Source organism: Opisthorchis viverrini (assembly GCF_000715545.1).
Source record: "Opisthorchis viverrini unplaced genomic scaffold opera_v5_13, whole genome shotgun sequence".
NCBI lineage: Eukaryota > Metazoa > Platyhelminthes > Trematoda > Opisthorchiida > Opisthorchiidae > Opisthorchis > Opisthorchis viverrini.
In genome coordinates, this window is record NW_008751669.1 from 1973833 (window position 1) to 1994421 (window position 20589).

General features: G+C 43.8%; 3 protein-coding genes across 3 annotated transcripts in view; 1 reads left to right on the forward strand and 2 right to left on the reverse strand.

Moving 5' to 3' along the window:
- Window positions 1-10472, reverse strand: part of T265_01241 (hypothetical protein) — a gene marked incomplete at both ends in the record, with an annotated part of 22094 nt that extends 11622 nt beyond the window's left edge. Inside the window, one exon of the mRNA XM_009165226.1 lies at window positions 10295-10472. Within this exon, the coding sequence (XP_009163490.1) occupies window positions 10295-10472 (178 nt within the window). The remainder of the gene's footprint in view (window positions 1-10294) is intronic.
- The window catches only part of T265_01242 (hypothetical protein), a gene marked incomplete at both ends in the record, with an annotated part of 64609 nt that overhangs the window by 31289 nt on the left and 12731 nt on the right, over window positions 1-20589 (forward strand). The window contains 4 exons of the mRNA XM_009165227.1: window positions 613-893; window positions 1076-1151; window positions 10689-11161; window positions 15659-16003. Of these exons, the coding sequence (XP_009163491.1) occupies window positions 613-893; window positions 1076-1151; window positions 10689-11161; window positions 15659-16003 (1175 nt within the window). The remainder of the gene's footprint in view (window positions 1-612; window positions 894-1075; window positions 1152-10688; window positions 11162-15658; window positions 16004-20589) is intronic.
- T265_01243 (hypothetical protein) overlaps window positions 14757-20589 on the reverse strand; it is a gene marked incomplete at both ends in the record, with an annotated part of 12322 nt that continues 6489 nt past the window's right edge. The window contains 2 exons of the mRNA XM_009165228.1: window positions 14757-14872; window positions 17280-17375. Coding sequence (XP_009163492.1) covers window positions 14757-14872; window positions 17280-17375 — 212 coding nt within the window. The remainder of the gene's footprint in view (window positions 14873-17279; window positions 17376-20589) is intronic.

Below are 20589 nucleotides of genomic sequence, written 5' to 3' on the forward strand. Positions count from 1 at the left end.
GAGAGGTGGCCAACCCATGACCTGGCAGAGGAGTATGAAGGAGATCACGAAACGCTTGGGTGCTGTCGGTGCTACTCGCCTTCCAGGATGGGGACCGCGTGATCCTCACTGTGCCTGGTTGGAGGCACTACAAGGTATGGCTGCCAAAAGTCAGTGACGTTCTTACTGTCAGTTTCTATCCAAATTGCCTTAGTGAGTGTCTGGAGGTGTAGGCACCTCGGAATGATTGTAGTAAGGCAGCATTAAGTTCCTTCCCTGGCCACCTTTATTCTCCTCTTTACAATAAGGCTTTCAAATAAACCATGGTTGTACGCCAGCGAAGAATCGGTGGTGAGCACTGATGTCATGCTGGCAATGATGATGATGATTCCACTGCACTTTGAGGCATTTAGGCCATATTCTGTATTGCGGATAGTCTGATATCTAGGTTTTTCTCCTGAATTGCTTGTGTATGGTTTGCTTGTTTGGTTTGAGGTGGAGGGTGACCAATGTACTGGGATCAACTCAGCAGATTGTGGATGTTATAAACCAACGTCTATCGAATGTACTGTTACGGATGTTGTCCATGACTCATTAATGTTATGGACTGAACTCCGCTTTCTTTTGTTTCAGGTACGAAGCACTTATTTTTCTCATTCTGTACGGTGTCTACGTTGCATTCATGTACGTGAACCCGAAACTCGATGCATTCCTCAACCTCTGGTGTCGCCAGCACCCGAACTTCTGCCCTCGTGTGCATCATACGGAAGCCGAACAGCAGCAAAGCGTGCAGCAACACAGAGGAGGCTTTGCGCATACTAATATTGCTTGTGAGGACGAACAACCTGTTATTGGGCAATCAAAGTACGAACGCCTAACAGACATAGAAAAACAGGGCGACGTGGCAACAGAGCGTAAGTGGGCTTTTTGGAGGTCTGGATCAATAAATTGAAAGGCATTTCCACCTATGACAAGTTCACATTCCCAATCTTGCCGAATGTTTCTGTAAAATAATGCAGTTGATTCACGGTTGCTTTCGCTGAGAACATCCACCGTACCTACGGAATTCGTTTTGTGGTGTAAAAATTCATTATAGGATCCTCGTGTACACCAGTGTGCCCGTACTTACCTCAGTGTTCGGTCGCTCCTAAACTTTCCCGACCTTTTCTACAGTAAGTAACAAAAACAGACTGAGTGCGAACGTGCAATGAACATATTCATTTGAAAACCATCATTAACGAAGGCGTCACATGGAACTCAGTTGAGCATCCTGTAAGTCAATGTATTTCACGAAACTTGTATGTCATCTGAAATTTCATCTTGTCTCAGAATATGTAGTGCTTCGTGGCATTTTTGGTATGGACTGCTGTACAACACACGATTTAGTCGTCTTGCAGCAGCTCTACCGGAAGTCTGCTCCACTTGGCGGTATGGGCGGTCTAGCTTGAGCATACAGCGACTAAAGTAATAACTAACTTCTCATACTTCTGCGCACAACAGGTGTGTGTTGATTGTTGTTGAACTGTAGGTTTTCAAAATTATTTCGGCCGTAGTAGAAAATGCTTCCTCGGTCACGGTCAACCGTTCGGTGATCGAGTTGTGAGGGCTGAACTTTTCAATGCCGTCCTTGTGTGCAAGGAAACGTGGTTGTTTCTATAAATATAGAGATTCTGATCGGCTGAAGGATTGCGTTACTCTCGTCACATTTATATCGTAGTAAACAGCAAGCATACTTGTGGAATCTCTCCAATTTTAGGAAATTGGCTCTTTTTCGAGCGCACTTTGGGACGCCATGAGCATGAATGGTGTGCGAAACTTGGTTCTTATCAATCCAGGATCCATTAGTTTGTTTAATAAAATGATACGTGTCGTTCCTAATGCTGTAGGTCGGAGATTTAGTAACTACGGAGGTCCACCATTTCCAACAGCGAAAATAAGTTACTTTCACACAGAAAACGGAAGATTCCAGCTCAACCCATCCCTGCCAATAGAGACGAAGTTGATGATCATTACTAGTACGCGGTGGTGATGACAGCACAGAATAGTCGGAGATACCTCCGTCTAGATCAGGATAATGTAACACTCTCCTTGTGGTCCTGCGTTTTACTCGAGTCTCATTTTTGTGGGAGCTTCGAAAGACAACAACAACAGCATCGAAACGCTTGAACTTAAGTAAACATACCACTTAGTAGGGTGGATGACACAGCAAGCAGTGCTTGGTCTCAGTTTCATCTTGTGTTATTATTTGAATGTTGCTCGCATGACAAAGCAAAGAACGAACAAATGCTAAGTGAGATTAAGTGCAAACGCACATCATGCAGAAAGCCCGGTAGACTTGTTCGTTACTAACATTAACTTATTTTTGCTCCTTATTTTGAGTGCAACTACGGATTTGTCAATAAAGCGTGTATGCGCATTTAAATAACGTCTTTTCTCCGTAGATTAGGGACTGTGACTTCGGAAAAGCCCCACGGAGATATTCAAAGGTTTCGACAATATACACTCCGTGTTTGGATATAATCAGCATCATAAATCATTCGCGCCTGATTAGATGTGATAGTTGAAACGCTGGGCATCCGCATAATATGAAGCGCCGGTCAACTTTCCTTCGTACTAGTCTTGACTAGTTTGTTTGGATGGGTGTGCGTGAACCGTTGCGTATCGTCATAGTGCAACATGTCGCTTTCGCAGTTACGTTGTTAGTCTATCCAGTTCGCACTGCACGGAACAGGTGACCTGCATCATCATCATCATCGACAGCATGACGTCAGTGTTCAACACCGATGCTTCACTGCCATAGATGACCTGCGGTACCTGATAGTACAGTCAGCATCATGTTTATATAATTGTTAGTGCTGCTTTGAGAGTATACTCTAACGACTACTATTTCAGCTTCTTCCCAGCCCCTCTGCCTCCCTTACTTGACCAAACGAAGGCGAAGAATACAAAATAAAACAAGTTATATGTCGTGTTGCGCGACGTCGTTATCGCTGGGGATGGAAGGATTGATCATGAATACTCGCTCTAATGTATACATGACTTCGGTATATATCGCTTTCAGATACTTTTTTTATCAACTTATTATTTTAAATGAGAAGAAGAAGCCTCAAGAAAACCTAAGTACTCGTGGGTGGGTTATGCTGTTGTGAATTTGCTCCACCACCCTCTTCAAAACAACACTGAATGCTTCATCAAGGGAAGCTGAATTTTTCTTCACATCGTTTGAGTGGTCAACGAAGTGTGGCGGCCAATTCATGGCTTTTCGTCGAAGACAAACTACAGTCTCACTTTGACATTTTTTATCTTACCACTTTCTCTGTTCGCCATTTCATCAATTTCTCGGGGCTTAGATTTAGTCGTTTTCTGTCATGTCACATTTCCGCACTTTTGAGCCAACCATTTATGGCTCAAACATATTCCTGAGGGCACAATCCGCCACCAGCTAGATCTATTGGGATCACTTCCCACGGTGCACTGACCCACGGCCCAAATTCCTGCGGTTCGTGACTGCTGATCATACACACACTGTGTACGTGAATGTATGGATGGATTCAGCGTGGCTAGTGTGCCTCTAAGGTGATGCCGTATGTTTTTCCGCTTATCTCTTTCTAACTTGATTTTTCATGAATTCCGACTGACCAGAAGTTACCCGTAGACCTAGGCTAGTTTTTGTACAATAATACGAATAGATTAAAGTGGATTGAGCGAAGAATTACGCGTCACCGTCACGAATTCTGATACGCATCGCATCTCTCTGTTCATCAACTTCGATACAATACATTTCGTCGGATTAAGTCGTTCTGTGTAGTAGCGTTTGTCTGATGAATGATATTCGAACAACTGACATCGCGACCACCACCTACCAAAGACAAAGGAGAGCAAGCCGTTAGGTATTGGGATGAGTGCTTACCAGTTTCGCTGTCTGATTCCGGACTTCATTAATGGTTGTTCACCCGGGACAACTGCACACGTATCCAAGTCAGTCCTATCTATGCTGTCGAATAGACAGATTGAGGTGGAGTACCATGCATTTCCTTCCTCATTGATGTCGCACCCAATTTTCATCAAGTCTACTGAAATCGCACAAACTTGTGGAGCAACGACCAAATCCAAGATGATCGCACAGCAATCGGATAGGTTGAATTCGGTACATTTCGACCAGTACCTTTGCCCAGATAGCATGCGATCCGTCGTTCAGCCCGGTATGCCCTCTGTCACTGCCCACGAGACAGCTGCCACTTAACATAACATTTTTTGATTTTATGCAAATTTCTCTGTTAGACAGGATGTCAATTAATTATGGTGTGTTGTTAGAATAAGTCTATCCTCACCACACTCACTATCCTGTCTGATTTCGTTACCTATTCATCCTTTTGCGAATATTATTCTGTTTGAACCTGTTTTTATCAAAAAACAATGTTAAAAAAGTGTTTCAGGATAAATGCCACACACCGAATTTAAAATAAAACATTGGTTTGAAAACGAAGACCCAACAATTGGTTTGCGATACTGCTTGTGGGTTCTGATTATTTATGACCATGTGGACTGTAAAATCTATGCTATTTTATGGACGGCTTGTGTCAGTCAATCTTCGTTTTCCGAAGATGTTTCAGTTCACCTGGTTGTAGGATGCACATGAATGCTCATAGTCGTAAGTCTGGCAAAAGTATATATATATATATATATAATATATATACATATATATATCTGCTGCCTGCTTTTTCGAAATCGGATTTTGTTGTCGACGATGTCAGAACGCTCTGGAATTTTACATGCCTACAATCCTCTAGCGTTTTTGTCTCAATTACAAGCCTAATAATCTTTGACTAGTTGCCAAGTCATCACTCCAAAAGCCTAACTGTCAAAGGTGGTAAAGAAACCCCACACAGGCTGGCGAGATGACCTCACGGACCTCAACGTCATCAAAATGCCCACCCTGTGATGCCATTGAGCAATATCCTTTCGCTGTTTCAGAGGTTCGGTGACTTCTTCCATAGATGTGAGGTTGCGCAGAGCTTGCAACAATTTACAAGGTCAGGATCCAGTCAGAAAACTCCATTTGTGTTAGTCAGCAATGCAGATAAACCATCAGGATACTGCAAACAACGGCCACTTGACACAAGCTATTAACGAACCACTCATCGCCAGGCGACTTTGGTCAGCCAATGCGAAAACCAGAATGACGTCCAGGGAGATTGTTTGTACACTAGTTAAAACGCAGTGATTTCGCTCAATAAAACAGGAGTTTTCGCGGGCAAAGCGATGCTTTTTCTTGATAGATTTTCAGAGCCACCGTATGATGCCCCGTACCGGATACAAATGCTGTACAAGCTAGCTGTAGTTGAGCACTGAGACTTTTACAATAAATCTGGCTGGATATGATGTATTCGGAAGTAATCGCCTAGTGAAAAGTCGCACTAGACAAGCAAACTTAACATACTTCAACAAAGATCCTGAATAGCCTTAACCCTGGTTCCATAGATTTCCTGGAGTATCCGTCATAGGTGTATCCAGTACTTCGTTGTCAGTAATTGTCCAGTCATGCATCCTTCATCAGCTTGGATTCCAATCCTGACCTTCCTGTAAGCCTAGCGGTAGGCAATTTCAACGTTATGATTGGTTTTAGTGGTCTTGGGCAGTGTAGCACAGTTCCCTGCCGTTTTATTTTTGGACCCATAGTATTTTCATGGTAATTTCGTCAGAGCATTGCACCACAACCTTTCGTCCCACACTTTACTGGCGCTACTGGGCTGTTCACGCCGTGTTTCAAAGTTGGTCCTTTTAGGTGACTGCTCACCAGCGAACGTGGCTTACTTTGGTCATGCACCTGCTTCCTCAGACTTCTTCCTGCTTATTCATCCAAGCCCCTCGCCTCATTGTGAGTACATCGCTACCTAAACTTTGTTTTGATGTATGCTGTCAAGTCGACAGGTTCACATCGACTAACCTAAAGACACTGGACTATAACATGTGTTAAGCTCGTTATTGCACCTTCAAAATACCTATGCATTGAAATCATTTTGGGAAACTGTCCGCTTTGACATGTCTCATCAGCACTTCCTGGGGGTAGGTTCAGTGTAGGCGTTGATGTCTTTAACTCGTCCCTCTGTATGCCCCTCCAGCAAAACCCTCTCTTGACCTGATTGCTTGCCGGTTACTCGACCCAGTGATATGACGGCCCAGACCCGTCGAAGTTTGTTCTTTTGATATGCATTTCCTGGCCGTTTTGGAATAATCTACCGCCCATTTCTTCCTTGCTTGCTGATATTTTATGTTATCTTTGACGACTGTTTTGGATTTAACTTCTGGATGTCACGTTGTTTGACATTTAGAATCTAAATTTCGTCACACTGATTTCAAACCTCGTCTACTTAATCCATTTGGAAGAATCTTCGTGAGGATAACAGAGGCAGAGCTAGATCTGAACAAGTTTGCTATTAGACGTTCATTCCACATACTCGGCGCAGGAGCGTGCTCTGTGCATTCGGAACTGGAAGAAAGCAGTAGAATTGTCAAATTGCTGTTCCTTATACACACAGGTGACCTTAAAGGTTTCAGTCGAGGCTTCGGTCTCCAGTAATGAGCTTGACCTGTCACTATTTTGCAGAATTAATTCACTGGGCAAATGGACTGTACCTCCCATAATGGGTGTGTCATTCCCCTGTTCCTCGCCCGCTTCGTTGTTCCTTACTGGACCATTCTCTCTTGTTTTCCACTTCTTTTACGCAGATGATACCCATGTCATCAATTGGTTCAAGTCACGTTAAGTGAAGTTAAGTAAAAAAAGGAACTTTTATGCAACCCAAAGTAAATTTTCAGCCTACAAAATTACAGCGCAGCAAACATAAGCATGAACAATGGGAAGTGTGCATAAATCTAGAGTTACTTAAGGTTTATTTGGATAAAAGTCAACTTTTACCCATGTGTTGGACCATATGGCAGAGAATGGGCCCACGGTGGGAGGAAAACGACCACATACCAGTTTAAATTACACCCAGACGTAAGAAGTTGCAAGGGCGTTAGATAGCGTTGGATGGACAGGATATAAGAAATGCCGTAAGATCCTCACGAAAAACTCAATCAGAAACATTCTGTTAAGCCTAGACTTGACCAGGCCGTCACTTTTTCATTTTTGATTTCAGTGAATCGGGCTAGATGCTTTAAGGCTGGAATAATGGGGCTGTAGTAGTTAACGGCCTCAAGGAGTCTCTAATGAACGGAACAAACGAGTAATTTAAGTCGGATATAAGTCATAGGGGAAACAATTTAAGGAAATCTTGACTCAGTTCACAGGAGGAAATTTCAAAGATCCGCATTCCATTGAACCACCTCACCACAAAGAGAAGGTTCTACTTTCTTAGTATTCTAGCCTCTTGTAGGCGAAATAATCCACTGCCTTGAAAAGGTAGGTTCAGTGTTTGCAGCTAGAGTTTTTCACGTTGCCAATTAGAGGCAGGCGGTACTGTTCAGCCGGCAATTTCACAAAACAGCCATTCAGCGGAAGCACAAAGTCTTCCAGAGCGAAAAAGAACCGCGCGTGTATCTGTTAAAACAAACTTTGTACAATAATGCGACCAATATCAAAATAGAGAAAGGAGTTGATGCTGAGTGGGAAAAATAACGGTTTACATATGGTAGAGGCAACATTCTCAATACAATAGTGGTTCAGTAGATCCAGTGTAAAGCAAGTGTGTCTGATCCAGTATTAGATGTTGTTCCTGTTTCATCTTGATCGAACTTCTCTGATCTTTCCAAATACCGCTTTCCACTGGCAAACTTTATGCCTTTTTACAAAATATTGAGTGAGCAACACGAATCAAAATAGCATTATTGTCAGTTGGTACGTTTTACCTTCGAGGTGAACCTGTGAAAAGATAGATTTTTCTTTTCACTATACAGGGAGCTATGTTTAAATCCGACCGCAATAAATTTTCTACTAGAGTGCACCTTTTGTTTCTGAACCAGTTTGCATAGACATTCAGAACTTTGTTCGCTTGTCAAGCAGCCTGTTCCATTTGTTATTGTTTGTCTACTTGTGAATGTTGTATCACATTTACTGCCTCGTTATCGGAGTTTGTATGAAACAGAGTACTGTTCCGGGGAATATTCAGCATTCAAATGGCTGGAGACAGTATGTCCGGCAAAACCAGTTAAACGTGAAAACAATACGCTTTTCAGTTTTGTTTCCTTGGGTGACTGATAGTAACAGATATAGGGGATGTTGCTTCAAATATTTCACGTAAGCTCAACGTTTAATCGTGGCTGTATGCTATCATTTTTGTTGTCATTGCTGGCACGTAGTTGGATGAATGGGTCGCTTTGGTTAAGGAGGCAGATTGTTTTCGCGATTTCGTTCTGAACTCAATGCGCACATACTTCTGCTGTATGTCTGCTGTGCTGATTTTCCACGTCTGCTAGTTACCAGTCTTACTGCAGGATGAAGCCCCCTTCCTATCCAGCGAACATTATTACTCTTAAAGCCCTTGTTACTGAAATGGTCTTTGGAATGGATAGAGGGAAGCATGTGATGGGTTCGTGGATGCTAGCATGCATTGACGGCATGTGTATTTGTCGATCTTTTTAAACTCCTGAAAAGCCGCTAACGGAGGCAAACAGTGCACATTGAACAAACTGCGACTCCATTTTCACACGTGTGTGTGGACAGGTTATCAATATGACGAGAGTTGTGTAGTGTTATTACTATATTAGGTTGCTAATTTGTCTGGCCAGATTCAACGACAGATTGCGATAATGGTGGTCGAGCGGTCTCTGACGCACGATGAGCCAACTGACCACCGTGCATTTGCTGAACGACAGCTGTTTACGACTTGGTGCACTGATTGACCGATCAGAGCAGAACAAGTTCGTTTTCTACCGATTGTCACCAAACTTTTTTCGAAAACGAAGTTCATTTTCCATTTCAGTGATTGTTGTGATACAATAGACTGGACACCCAAACGGTGAGTGAACTGTAGGTTAAGTTTACCCTTGCCGTTGAGGTGACATGTGCTGTGACGCAAGGTCACTGGACATATGTTCCACGAATACTGATTACATCGGGAAATTTTAACCGTTCAACGCCGCAATGAGAACAAGCAATCTATTGAGAAAGGTACGGGGGATTTGTTCTGACATCAATTATAATGGGATGCGTTCCTGAAAGTGGTCAGTATATAACGAGGGATGAATTTTGCTATCCGTTTTTGAATATCATGGGCTTTATTCATAATCGGTTTTTGGGATCTAAAACGATTGGTGGATAGCTCTCCTGATGGACGAGGCGTTCGTGAACTAATTGAGGTTTCGTTGTTAAATAGTGGATGGCTGGTTCACTAAGCTAGAAGTTGATTACAGAATACGTCCAGGTGGCATCGAATAAGCCAACACTTAGTGAGCATTGATTGTTCCCCGATCAAAAGGCACTAGAATCACCTTCATTATGCCAAAATGACGTGCAAAACAAACTAATGTGCAAATGAATGTGTTTATTAAATTCTTTTCTGTTCGGAAATTTCTTCCGGCTGGAAAATTTTTCGATTAAAACGGCAATCGTACCGAAGAGAGGGAAAACAAAATTTAAACCACTCGCTCGTTAGTCTTAAACCGATCTAAAAAGTACCCCTGAATTTAGAGACAGTTATTCTGTAGAAAAAGATTCCTAACGGTCTGTGTGTAGCCATTTTCGGTCCCCAGTGGACCTTGTTGCTTACATGTTCTACTCCGTTACGTCAGCACTGGATGCAGGCACCAAGGCGAGTGGCGACTCCAAACATGGTAGAGTCGACAGTGAACAGTTAATCCAGCTTTTATCAATGCAGGCGATGAACAGGGCTTCGCCGAGCTTGTCGGGTGCCATTTTACTAATCGTATACATTCCATAAATGTGCATGGTCAGCTCAACTCTCCCTTGCTGACCAACAGAGGAGTTCCGAGGGTACCAACTTTCCACTTCTTCTGTACGTAGCGGACACACCGATTCCTGACCAATGCAGTTTGGACATACTAATTAGACACCGGGTGACCACGTGCGTCTGCCATTGCAACGTGTGCATTACATGAAATTGTCTCCCGGTCAGGGGAACATTTCCTCTTCATCATCATCATCATCAACGACAGCATGACATCAGTGTTCAACACCAATGCTTCACTACCGTACAACCATGACCTATTTGGAAGCCTTATTGTAAAGAAAAGAATAAAGTTGGATGGGGGAGGGACTTAGTGCTAGCTTAACACAAGCATTCGGAGGTGCCTACACCTCCAGACATTCACTAAGGCAATCTGGACAGAAACTGACAACAAGAACGCCACTGACATCGGTTGGCAGCCATATCTTGTAGTGTCTCCAACCAGGCACAGTGAGGATCACGCGGTCCCCATCCTGGAAGGCGAGTAGCACCGACAGCACCCAAGCGTCTCGCGATCTCCTTCATACTCCTCTGCCAAGTCATGGGTTGGCCACCTCTCTGTTTACGCCACTCCGAATTGGGCATGGAAAACAGTACTCTCTTCGGCAAACGATGGTTCTGCATGCGTAAAACATGTCCCAACCAACGCAGCTTCTGGTGCTGGACACATTTTTCAATGGAAGTACCCGTTACACAACCGAAAACACGCTTTCTAACTGCCTCGTTACGGATTCGCTGACACCAACCCACACGAGCTATGGTTCTGAGACAACGATTGTCGAACACCTGAAGACGTCTCAGGTCCGCTGCTCGAATAGGCCAAGTCTCACAGCCATACAACAATCACCCTTTTGGCAATATTATTAAAGCTACACAGCCGTTTGAACGCGTCAGCATAGATTTTAAAGGCCCACTTCCATCAACCTCCCACAACAAATACCTTCTAACAATGATCGACGAGTACTCCCGTTTCCCATTCGCCTTCGCGTGTACGGATGTGTCCTCATCCACCGTGATCAAGTGTTTTAATCAGTTGTTCTCTTTGTTCGGAATGCCCTCATACGTCCATTCTGATCGTGGTGGAGCTTTCATGTCAGGTGAAGTACAAACGTTTCTTCACGACAGGGGTGTAGCAACCAGTCGAACTACCCCATACAATCCGCGCGGTAACGGACAAGTCGAACGGCTTAATGGTACTCTTTGGAAGTCTATCACTCTGGCATTGAAGACCCAACAAAGGGACATTACCGAGTGGGAATGCCTCTCCCTGGATTGTAAGTGGCGTGTTCAGTGACCGCACGTCCACAAGCATTACCTTACACTTTGTGGGTGCAAAATGCGTACCAAAGGACGGGATGACTTTGGTCAGTTCATCAAAGAATACTTGCGCCTTCTTCTCCTCTTCGAACATGAGAAGGATGTCGTCTGCATATTCCAGATCGACAAGGCTTTCTTCACAGGCTATTTGCACACCAGGGTTTTGGAGACCCTCCAGCGTTCGTCTCATTATTTCATCGACCACAAAGTTAAAAAGGAATGGAGAGAGTGGGCATCCCTGACGGACACTGCTTTGTGTGCGGAAGCTTTTGGAGAGCCCTCCGTACACTCTCACATGTCCGGAAGTCTGAGAATACAAAGAACGTATTATGTTTACAAACTTCCGGGGCATTCTTTGGTGGGCAAGCGTCTCAAGAAGAACAGACCGATCAACCGGGTCGAATGCGCCTCGGAAATCCAGGAATACTAGAATCGTGGGTCGCTTATACGTATGGTGTTGTTCTAGCACCTGACGCAGTGTGAAGATTTGGTCAACACAAGCCCTACCAGGCCGGAATCCCGCTTGCTGCTCTCGGGTCAGCATCTCACGGGCCACCGTAAGGCGACGAAGCACAATTGACGCCAACAGTCTCGTTACAACCGGGGTCAAGCTGATCCCCCTGTGGTTACCACACTCACTACGCGCCCCTTTTTTGAAAATGGGCACTATCACCGATTCTCCCCAGTTGTCTGGGACAGACTCCTTTTCCCAAATGCAAGCAAACAGGTCGGACAGGCGCTGACTGAGGACTTCACCCCCGTCTCAGTGCAGTGCAGGTGGAAGGTCATCAGGACCGGGAACATTTCCTCTTCATTTTCCAAGATACCAGGAGGTTCACTTCTTTAAAAATGTCAGCAACAGTGCAGGTGGAAGGTCATCAGGACCGGGAACATTTCCTCTTCATTTTCCAAGATACCAGGAGGTTCACTTCTTTAAAAAATCCCTGTCAACAACTTTTTGGTGTTTGTCAGTTGCTCGCAACGTTCCTCTTTACAGAACCTTTGGCGAAATTGGGAAATTTAGACGTCTGGATTTGTGTTGAGAATGGAGTGCTTTTTAATCTCTTCCATTTTATCCACAAGTTTGTTTTTCATCTAGTCTGTTGTTGTCCTGTCTTTTTTCTCGGCGAAACGTATTGCCCTATTATCCGGCTGTTGCAGCACGTCTTCGTGTGCAACGAATTCTCAAGGAATCCTTTAGTTGACTCTTTAGGAAGCAAGTTTTTAACGCTGCTCTCAGCTTCACCCAATTCATTTCAACACCAAGGCAACAGGTACCTCATGTGTTCTTTCCAAGTACAAGCTACCACCTACTAGTCAGAGCTTTATCAATTCGGCGTTCTTTTGAATGGCTTGATTCCTGGGTGGTTTCATTCTCCCCCACCCGCTGCGTAATAATTTCACGTCCCATTTTCCTTGTCTAGTGTAGGTGGATCAATAATTTATGCTCCTCCTTCATTCTAAAACGCGTTAAAGAAATTCAACTCTATTCTGCAACACCACATGTTTTTTGCTGAAAATTCACGTCGTGGTGTAGGAATTTCCGTTGCACTCGACTTGACCGAGCTTGACTTGAGCGTAGCTTCTCTTATTGTCACTTATCAGTGCACTGAAGTGCGTCAATTCACTTACAGGCGTTACACTAAGCTATCGGCAGCTATCACTTTCCTGTGTCATTCATTCGTTTTATCGGCACTTACCGTCGGTCATATCTGTTAGCGTTCGATCCTACAGTCGTCATCACACGATATGGCACGTGTTGCCTCCGTCCAGTCTCTCGACTATGCTGTCTATTCAATACATACCAGTTTACCACACGAAACGGAATTTCCGTTAAAAAAGCCAATTAGCAGCACAGTTAAGCAGCCTACAATGGGTTGTCGTGCAGCGTTCACCAGTGTGCTGGTATCGTTTCATGCCGTCCGTTAATTAGTTGAATTACCATGATCATTTAATGTGCCTTTTGTGCGAGGTCACGCCACTATCCTACATCACCCCATGAACGTTGGTGTGTCCGGATCTGTGGTTGGAACTCAATCCCTACATCTCTGCTGTTGCTCCCTAGGCTTTATCGACCTTGAATTATCTCAGGTCTTTTCCCTTTTCTGGTACCAAAACGATGGTACAGCTAAACGATTATATTGTATTTGTACCAACAGTGGTCTAACCATTGAGTGCCCGCACACACACATCTTGAGCTCAGTCGAATGTGAAGCTTCATGCAAGCCCGTGGTGCGGATGTAGACCCGAGCGGACAAGATCAGAGGGTATACCTGCGGAAGTCTACTGCAAGCCATCGACTGGCCTAACCATGAGAGTGTAACAAGGGGCACCGGCGTCATCCGTCAAGTTCTTTAACTTTCACCGCAACACGGCTCGAATGACTCTGCAGGCTGCGCGTTACTTGCGGTTTTTCGGGTAGACGGACGATTTTTACGGTCATTCATTGATTCATTTTGTTAACCTGCTGGGCGATATTATCTGCTCTCGAAGATAGTGTACAAAGAATTCCCGGAGGCAAATAGCTTCAAGTAATATACTTTTTGTAACGTTTGCGAAACGTTAATAAAACCACATTCTTCGACCTTGTGGGCTAGTTGTCAACCTATTAGGTCCGAATTTGAAACGGGAATTCCCTGGCTCACTTATTCGCCAGCAGGGACCCTAATTTTTTTCCAGTCAAACCTGTATCAAAAAGTAATTCTGGGTGGTGATTGGGTACAAGACGCCGTTAAGATCACTTCAGTCTTATATCGACGCTGGGCTGCACCTGAACTGAACGGTGCTCACAAATCCAGTCAATGATTTTCGGAGACCAGGAGTACAACATTCACTATCGTGAATAACACTCACTGGTGGAGTTTCTCTCATATGAACAAAGCGACAGCTCTACGACACTGCTCATGAATATGATCAAGACTCATGACAACCCACCACTTGTTTTACGCTTCTTTATGCTCGTCTGATAGGCCTCATCCCCATGTCTTCATCAGTCTTATATCGTGCCTAAACGCCAAATTAGCTCGCGGGTGATTATTTGTCACCACAAAACAATCGTTCATATGATCGTTTGAACTATGGCACACGGATATTCACTATCGGAGGGGTAAGAAACACAACCTATCACGAATACCTGTGAACATTTTCCTGACGCATCCCTCGGGGTGTGTTTGAAGAAGACCAATAGTCGAAAAAGAGGTCACTTGGGGGCGAATATGGCCAGTCAGTGTATGCTTTTATGTTGCAGAGGTCTCGATTCGAATTATCACATCAGGTATATTCAATGGGCACCTCAGAGCTTTCCGGGTTACTACAATGCACATGGAGCGCAGAGTCATGTGGGATGAGTCGAAACCGGGATAACAAATATCAGAATTGATGAGAAGTAACCCAATCTCGACGGTCCAAGTGATTTGATTCGTTACGGAGCTGACTTAGGAAAAGCGGAAACAATTTACACAGCCATAATGTACGGTACAGTATGGCCAAGCCACACAAACGGTTTGATCGTACTAAACAGAACAATAACGGACAAGTTCTGCGTTGAAACGACTATTGTTTATCTTTTATCATTGATCCAACTCCGGGAAACGACGTATCTGAATGTTTCAATCCATGGTATCCATTTATGGCGGAATATTCGATAGCTAGACTGAACAACAGGCATTCTGTATAAAAGCCGGACCGAAAATTTGTGCGTCTATTAGTGTTAAATGCACACAACGGGAACTGGACCTCCAATAAAGTTTGTTAACTTCGGATCGCTATCCAAAGCCTGTGGATTACCGTAGAATCTCTGCCACCGCAGAATTTTGTAAACGATGAAGCAGACATACTGTTTCACACCACAATCTTTTCATTTTAGCCCTTGGTCGGGACTGTAGTTAGCAGCGTTTCGCACCCTATCAATGATGGCACCAGATGCTCCAATCAAGCGATCAGTGAATTCAATCGCACGTGTTTTTATAAGTTTTACCAACCTCTTTGAATTTTCTTAAGGGCTGAGTCGACTGAAATGAAAGATGACAGTTATATTTTCTGATGGTAGAGAACCTATTTCAGAAACAAGTAGCTAGCCTCTTATGTGCATTGTATAACCAGGACTCTCAGACTGACACGCCATCAGACATCTACTGCAATGGAAAACCACCAATGCTGTTTTGCTCTTAGGGGGGAGGCTCTAAAGAGCCCACGGCGTTCACTGACGTCGGAAATTCTGTGGCATCCTTTAGCATAATAACAAATTCGTGTTGTTCGTGTTATTGAGGTCATTCGAAAGTGCATAACTTTCTGGAGCTCAGTCAACAAGGTTGAAAGTGAAATACAGTCGTATTCAATCATCATTTGTCCTCTGTCCTTATCCCAAGTTGTGGAGAGTGCTCTCATCTCGTGGAACAGCTAATGACTTGTGAGTAGTTTCCCTTATTGAAGGTAATGACTTGTTTTATTTTTAGTGGACGAACCAATGGGCGGGCCCAAGAGAGTAGTGGACATTATGAAGGCCGCCAATGATTCCACGTCCGATTTGGAGACACAAATCTGCGACCCGGAAGAATCTTGGTTCGATACATGTTTCGCTCCACTACGTCTACCAAAGTCCCAAGGGGTCCGAGCAAAATTTCGCTTCTTTTACGCCTTGTCTATCTGGCCTTTGCGGTTTTTGTTATGTCTCACCGTACCCGACGTTCGAAAAGCGAAATGGCGTCGCAGCTCACTATCACACTGGATCTCGTTTGTAATGTGCTGTGTATGGATCGGACTGTTCACTATAGTCATGATGTGGATGATTTCCATCATAGGTAAGTCTGATATTTTTCACTTGTGTTAAGATATTTTAGATCACTGAGTCTTTTGAAACTCTCCCCGTATTTTTAGAAACGAAATCACATCATAAAATTGGAGATTAGTTGGAGTATCGAAAGATTATGGTGTGTATGTAGCGCTTTCTGTGTTTCACTTAGTGTCAGTAGCTTACGGAGGGAAAACGAAGGTTAAATTGTGCGTCCCCAGCTGGAACTCTCAGGTCGGGAACTTCTGACAGCTTTCCGAAGTGTTGACAAGATAACAAAATAAACAGGGGCAGAAGTGAACTGGTGCTTTGGTAGATGCTGATGACCCAAAGAATTTACTGTAGTGCAGAGTGTCTTCACCGATGGCGATCTACGCCATCAGTACTTCCTGCCCCACGATGACCGAAAGGGATAACACACTATTCATCAAAAAGTAAACAGTCCTGAAATCGGCACCCTACATATAGGCCTTCTGAAGCCTATTACCCCGGATGTTTATACTCAAGTAGGACTCACAAATGTTGTTAGAAGCTTGCGAGCGACATCCTTGGTCCACAGTGGAGCGGGGCGAAGGAGGACCACGAGCAAGTAGCCTACCTTCCTGCCATCACGATTGTCCAGTTGTTGTCCTCCCATTAGAATCTACGGGTACACTTTGTTCCCCTACAGCTTTCACCGTAGAAACCAGTCTCAGAAATTGGTTACGCAGCCGAGTGTGTGTGCATGGTAGATCTCGTTTCAACGATTCTTTCTGTGAACTTAATCTAATTTTGAATATAAATAACATGGACCATTCTTCCACGATAGCGGATATGTACAGCGAAATATTTCATGTTCGAATACCACCAGAAGGTAATTCTTGGTAGGACAGGAACACTTAAACCAGCATGAGAGACCGTCAGTGCAACACTTGCTCTGTTGGAAGTAATATAGCAGTAATACAGATATAGAAACCGAAGGAGTGTTGGTAATAACGTTTCCGATGAAACAACTACACTGGTGGGATAGCGGTAACACGCTCGCCTCGTATGTCAGATGTGCGGAGTTCAAACTCCGGCACGGCCTTTGGGTGCGCGCTTATGCTGAGCTCTAATAAGAGCGAAACGCGAGTCCAGTGCTTCCCTCCCTTTGGTGTGGGCTCACCAGAATGATCTCGGCAGGATAGGAGGACGGTTGTTCATGTGAGTATGTATTCTACAATATCCTGCAACCACCAGCACTATACTTGAAATATGGTTGAGATTTAGGCAAACAATAACGGATGATTGAACCATTCGGGACCTACCTTCTCTACATCTTGTCAAGGATTCCAACTTTGCTGTTCCTGGTTCCTCGTTCATACCTACAATTTCTAACTTTTGGTGGACGGTGGGCATGTTCCCTATTAAGCAATGAAGTACACAAAGCGTTCCGTCTTGAGTGGAATCGGTGGACCACGGCACCGCGCACTCACCAGCGGGCTTGCTTGATTCATATCTGCGCTTGTCTTAGTGTTGGAGATCTAAGTACACTTTTGGCATCACGTTTATCGACCTTCACCTTCCTAAGCGGTACTAGTATTTTTTACCTGTAAAACGTGGGAACTGCCTCAAATTCGTAGCGTATTATTCGTAGCTGGAATACTGCATTAACAAAGTCTAACTCAAGATGGAACAGAAACAAACTCGTCTAATTCTAATTTCTTCGGGTTTACCAACGAAACAAAGCACCTTATTCTTCCTTCTGTGTGCCAGCGTTACAAATGCGCGGCAAGCTAACAAACGTGTTAGTACCTACTGAGCTGTCTCGTGTGAGATATGGCAAACAAAAATCACCTTTTTCATACATCCTGTGAGCCTCCATAATTGACTTTTTTATTGCATTCCAAACTTTTGGTCGGTATGGTGGTGTTGTCGAAGATATACAAGACGCACTCCGGTTGCTATGAGCTTTCGGTCTTGTTTCAGCGCACGCGTCCGAGTTTTATTGATTCCCAGACTTTAAGTCACTTGCTTAGCTTCCGTTTTGTCGCGCTGTTCTCACCGTATTGGTAACAGGATTAGGTGCTCTTGTTTGTTATTAGTCGTGAAAAACATTAAAGGACCAACCATGAAAGTAAGAATTAAAATGCAAGTGTTTCTGGGGCTCAAACGATCTGAAGGTGAATTGTATAACCCTGTAAATGCATAAGAAGTTGCTATTAGTTTGCGGCGGACGTTTGAAAATAGAATGACCGGTTTGGAGCTAGTAAAGTTCATGGACTTTGAGCTGGTGTGGAAGTATGATCTGTTTTATTGACAGTTGGTGAAGACATCGGCCTGCTTGTAATCCAACCCACAGGCACTTCACAAGCGATCTTAGCTCACTGGTTTGCATCATTTATTAGGTGTACTATTGAATAACATCCACGAAGCCGAAGCATGTATGGATTTCTATCGGAAGCTGGTACATCACAAGAAACCATGGTAAGCTTGTTTTCATATTTTTGGGACGCATCTATCTTCTCAGAAAAGTATTTTACGAGTTGGGCAGTTCCCTTCTATGTTTGGAACCATGCTGTGTACGGAGACACTCCTCAGTGGATAAAAATGTATGTGCACCGTATACCCCCCTCAAAGTGAAACTGGTGAGAAATTCGAACACTTTCCCCTTATGAGAGGTGGTAACCGTTTGTCGTCAGTCTAAGATTACCTTATATATCGTATGACTCCATTTGGAAATAATTAATCAAAGGAAAAATAATGTTTAAATTTATCATGGAGTTTTCCGGAAGCCTCATTCCTTTGACTAAACTGTCAGAATCACAGGGTTTTTGCAAACAGCGGCAAGCACCTAAAATTGGGTTGGGGAACGATGTACGCTTGGATACTTTTCGTGACGTGTTTGGTAGCTGCTGGATTTTGTATCGTTTTTGTTCATTCAACGTTAGTCGAATCTTGTTTACCGGAAATTTTGCGCTGTTTTTTCTTCACGCTGTACACACTTGTATTTTGCGAAGTTTGGAATTGAGCACGTAGTTCACGGAGGCCCGTTCCGTAGAAAATTGATGGCTGTTAGAGCATACTCGTAGGGGAGACAGACCACAATGGGAGAGATAGTAGTAGTCCAAGAAGCTGGAATAGCTGGTTTGGAGGGTAAGAGGACCATTTGACTTCACAACGAAGGTAAATGCAAACATATCATAAATTCAGATTGTTTGGACAGGCTTGCGTTCAATCCGGGCCTTGAACCCGTTGTTTGGAATTATACTGTTGTTTTGAAATACGGCTGTGCTTTTTCATGATTCAATAGAAGCATGACATCATGGTCCTTGTAGACATTCACCTACCCGACGCATTGTCTTGGGATGGGCTAGAGACGTTTTTCTGCCTTATCCACGCCTCTCCGGAAGAAACTGTTATCCTCCGCAGGTGGTCTTCCTATTTGTGAGGCCAGAGGGTATAATGGGAATTTAGGAAGCCTAAATTGAAAAATACGCAAAACCCATAACAAGGTGGAATTGCAAAAGTGTGAGGTGTATTCAAAACACGAGCACAGTGGTACAAACGTAGTATGTATATACTTGTACCAGTGAATACCTCCATCGAAAACTCAACAGCCTCTCATGGTTTTCCTTCGAATCCATTGTGAATGTCCCAACCAAAACACTGCCCAAAACAGCACTGTAGTTGCAATGACTCAGTTAAAAAAGAGCTACAAATTGCAATACATCTAAAAAACTAAAATACGTTTAACAAAGGCAATCCAGCGAAAAAACCATTCTTTTTTAATAAAACAGTTTAACCTAATTTGATGAGACATTTAGGGAATGAATCGGTCGCAGAACCAAGTGCATCATGCGTCAGAATAACGAATGTATTCGATAGTAGGCTCTTTAATCAGCTTTTCGAAATGAGAGAGGTGTGAGCAACGGGATTTTCACTCCGTATTTCACAGACTAGCGATGTTGCCGTGATGTCCGCCCTGTCAGTCGATGCCCTGCTGTTTTTCACTTCGAGCATACATAGTTGAAGCAACTTTCAGTGGCCAAATAGTGTTTCATGTGTCTGACAGTTCTGATAGGGCAGTATTCATTATTTGCTGTATTCTCAGTAAATTGAGGAACATAAATATGATGCTGAACAGAACAACGAAACGCTTACTTCATTTTAACCAGTAACTGATTTCTTGTGTGACCCTTTCCTGTGTAAGAAAACCATAGCGGATAGGCATGTAGCAATCCTGTTTTATTAGAATTCCATTCCCCGAATGTGACTGCAAGGAATGTTGAAACAACTTTTCCAAAGGAGCTTTGGGTCGGCCAGAGTTAGCCGATATATTGTTGGCCTTGTTTGTTTCAGGACCTTGAGTCACATTGTTTAGTCTCAACTGGTATCCTCTAGGTTAAAGCTTCTGAATTTGCAACGAAACCCCGAGAAATTAAAATTTGTGGATTCGTTATAAGAAGAACACCCTTTTAGTTTTCCGTCACAGAAATGGTGGGTTGGTTTCCAACTTCCCTGTCACATCGAACTGCGTTGGCAGCTTTCTGCGCAGGTGGCAGGTGCTACCACACGGGGTTCTTGCTGACACGAAGAGACTGGACCTTATCGTGGTGTGGCGGTTTGTGTACCTCG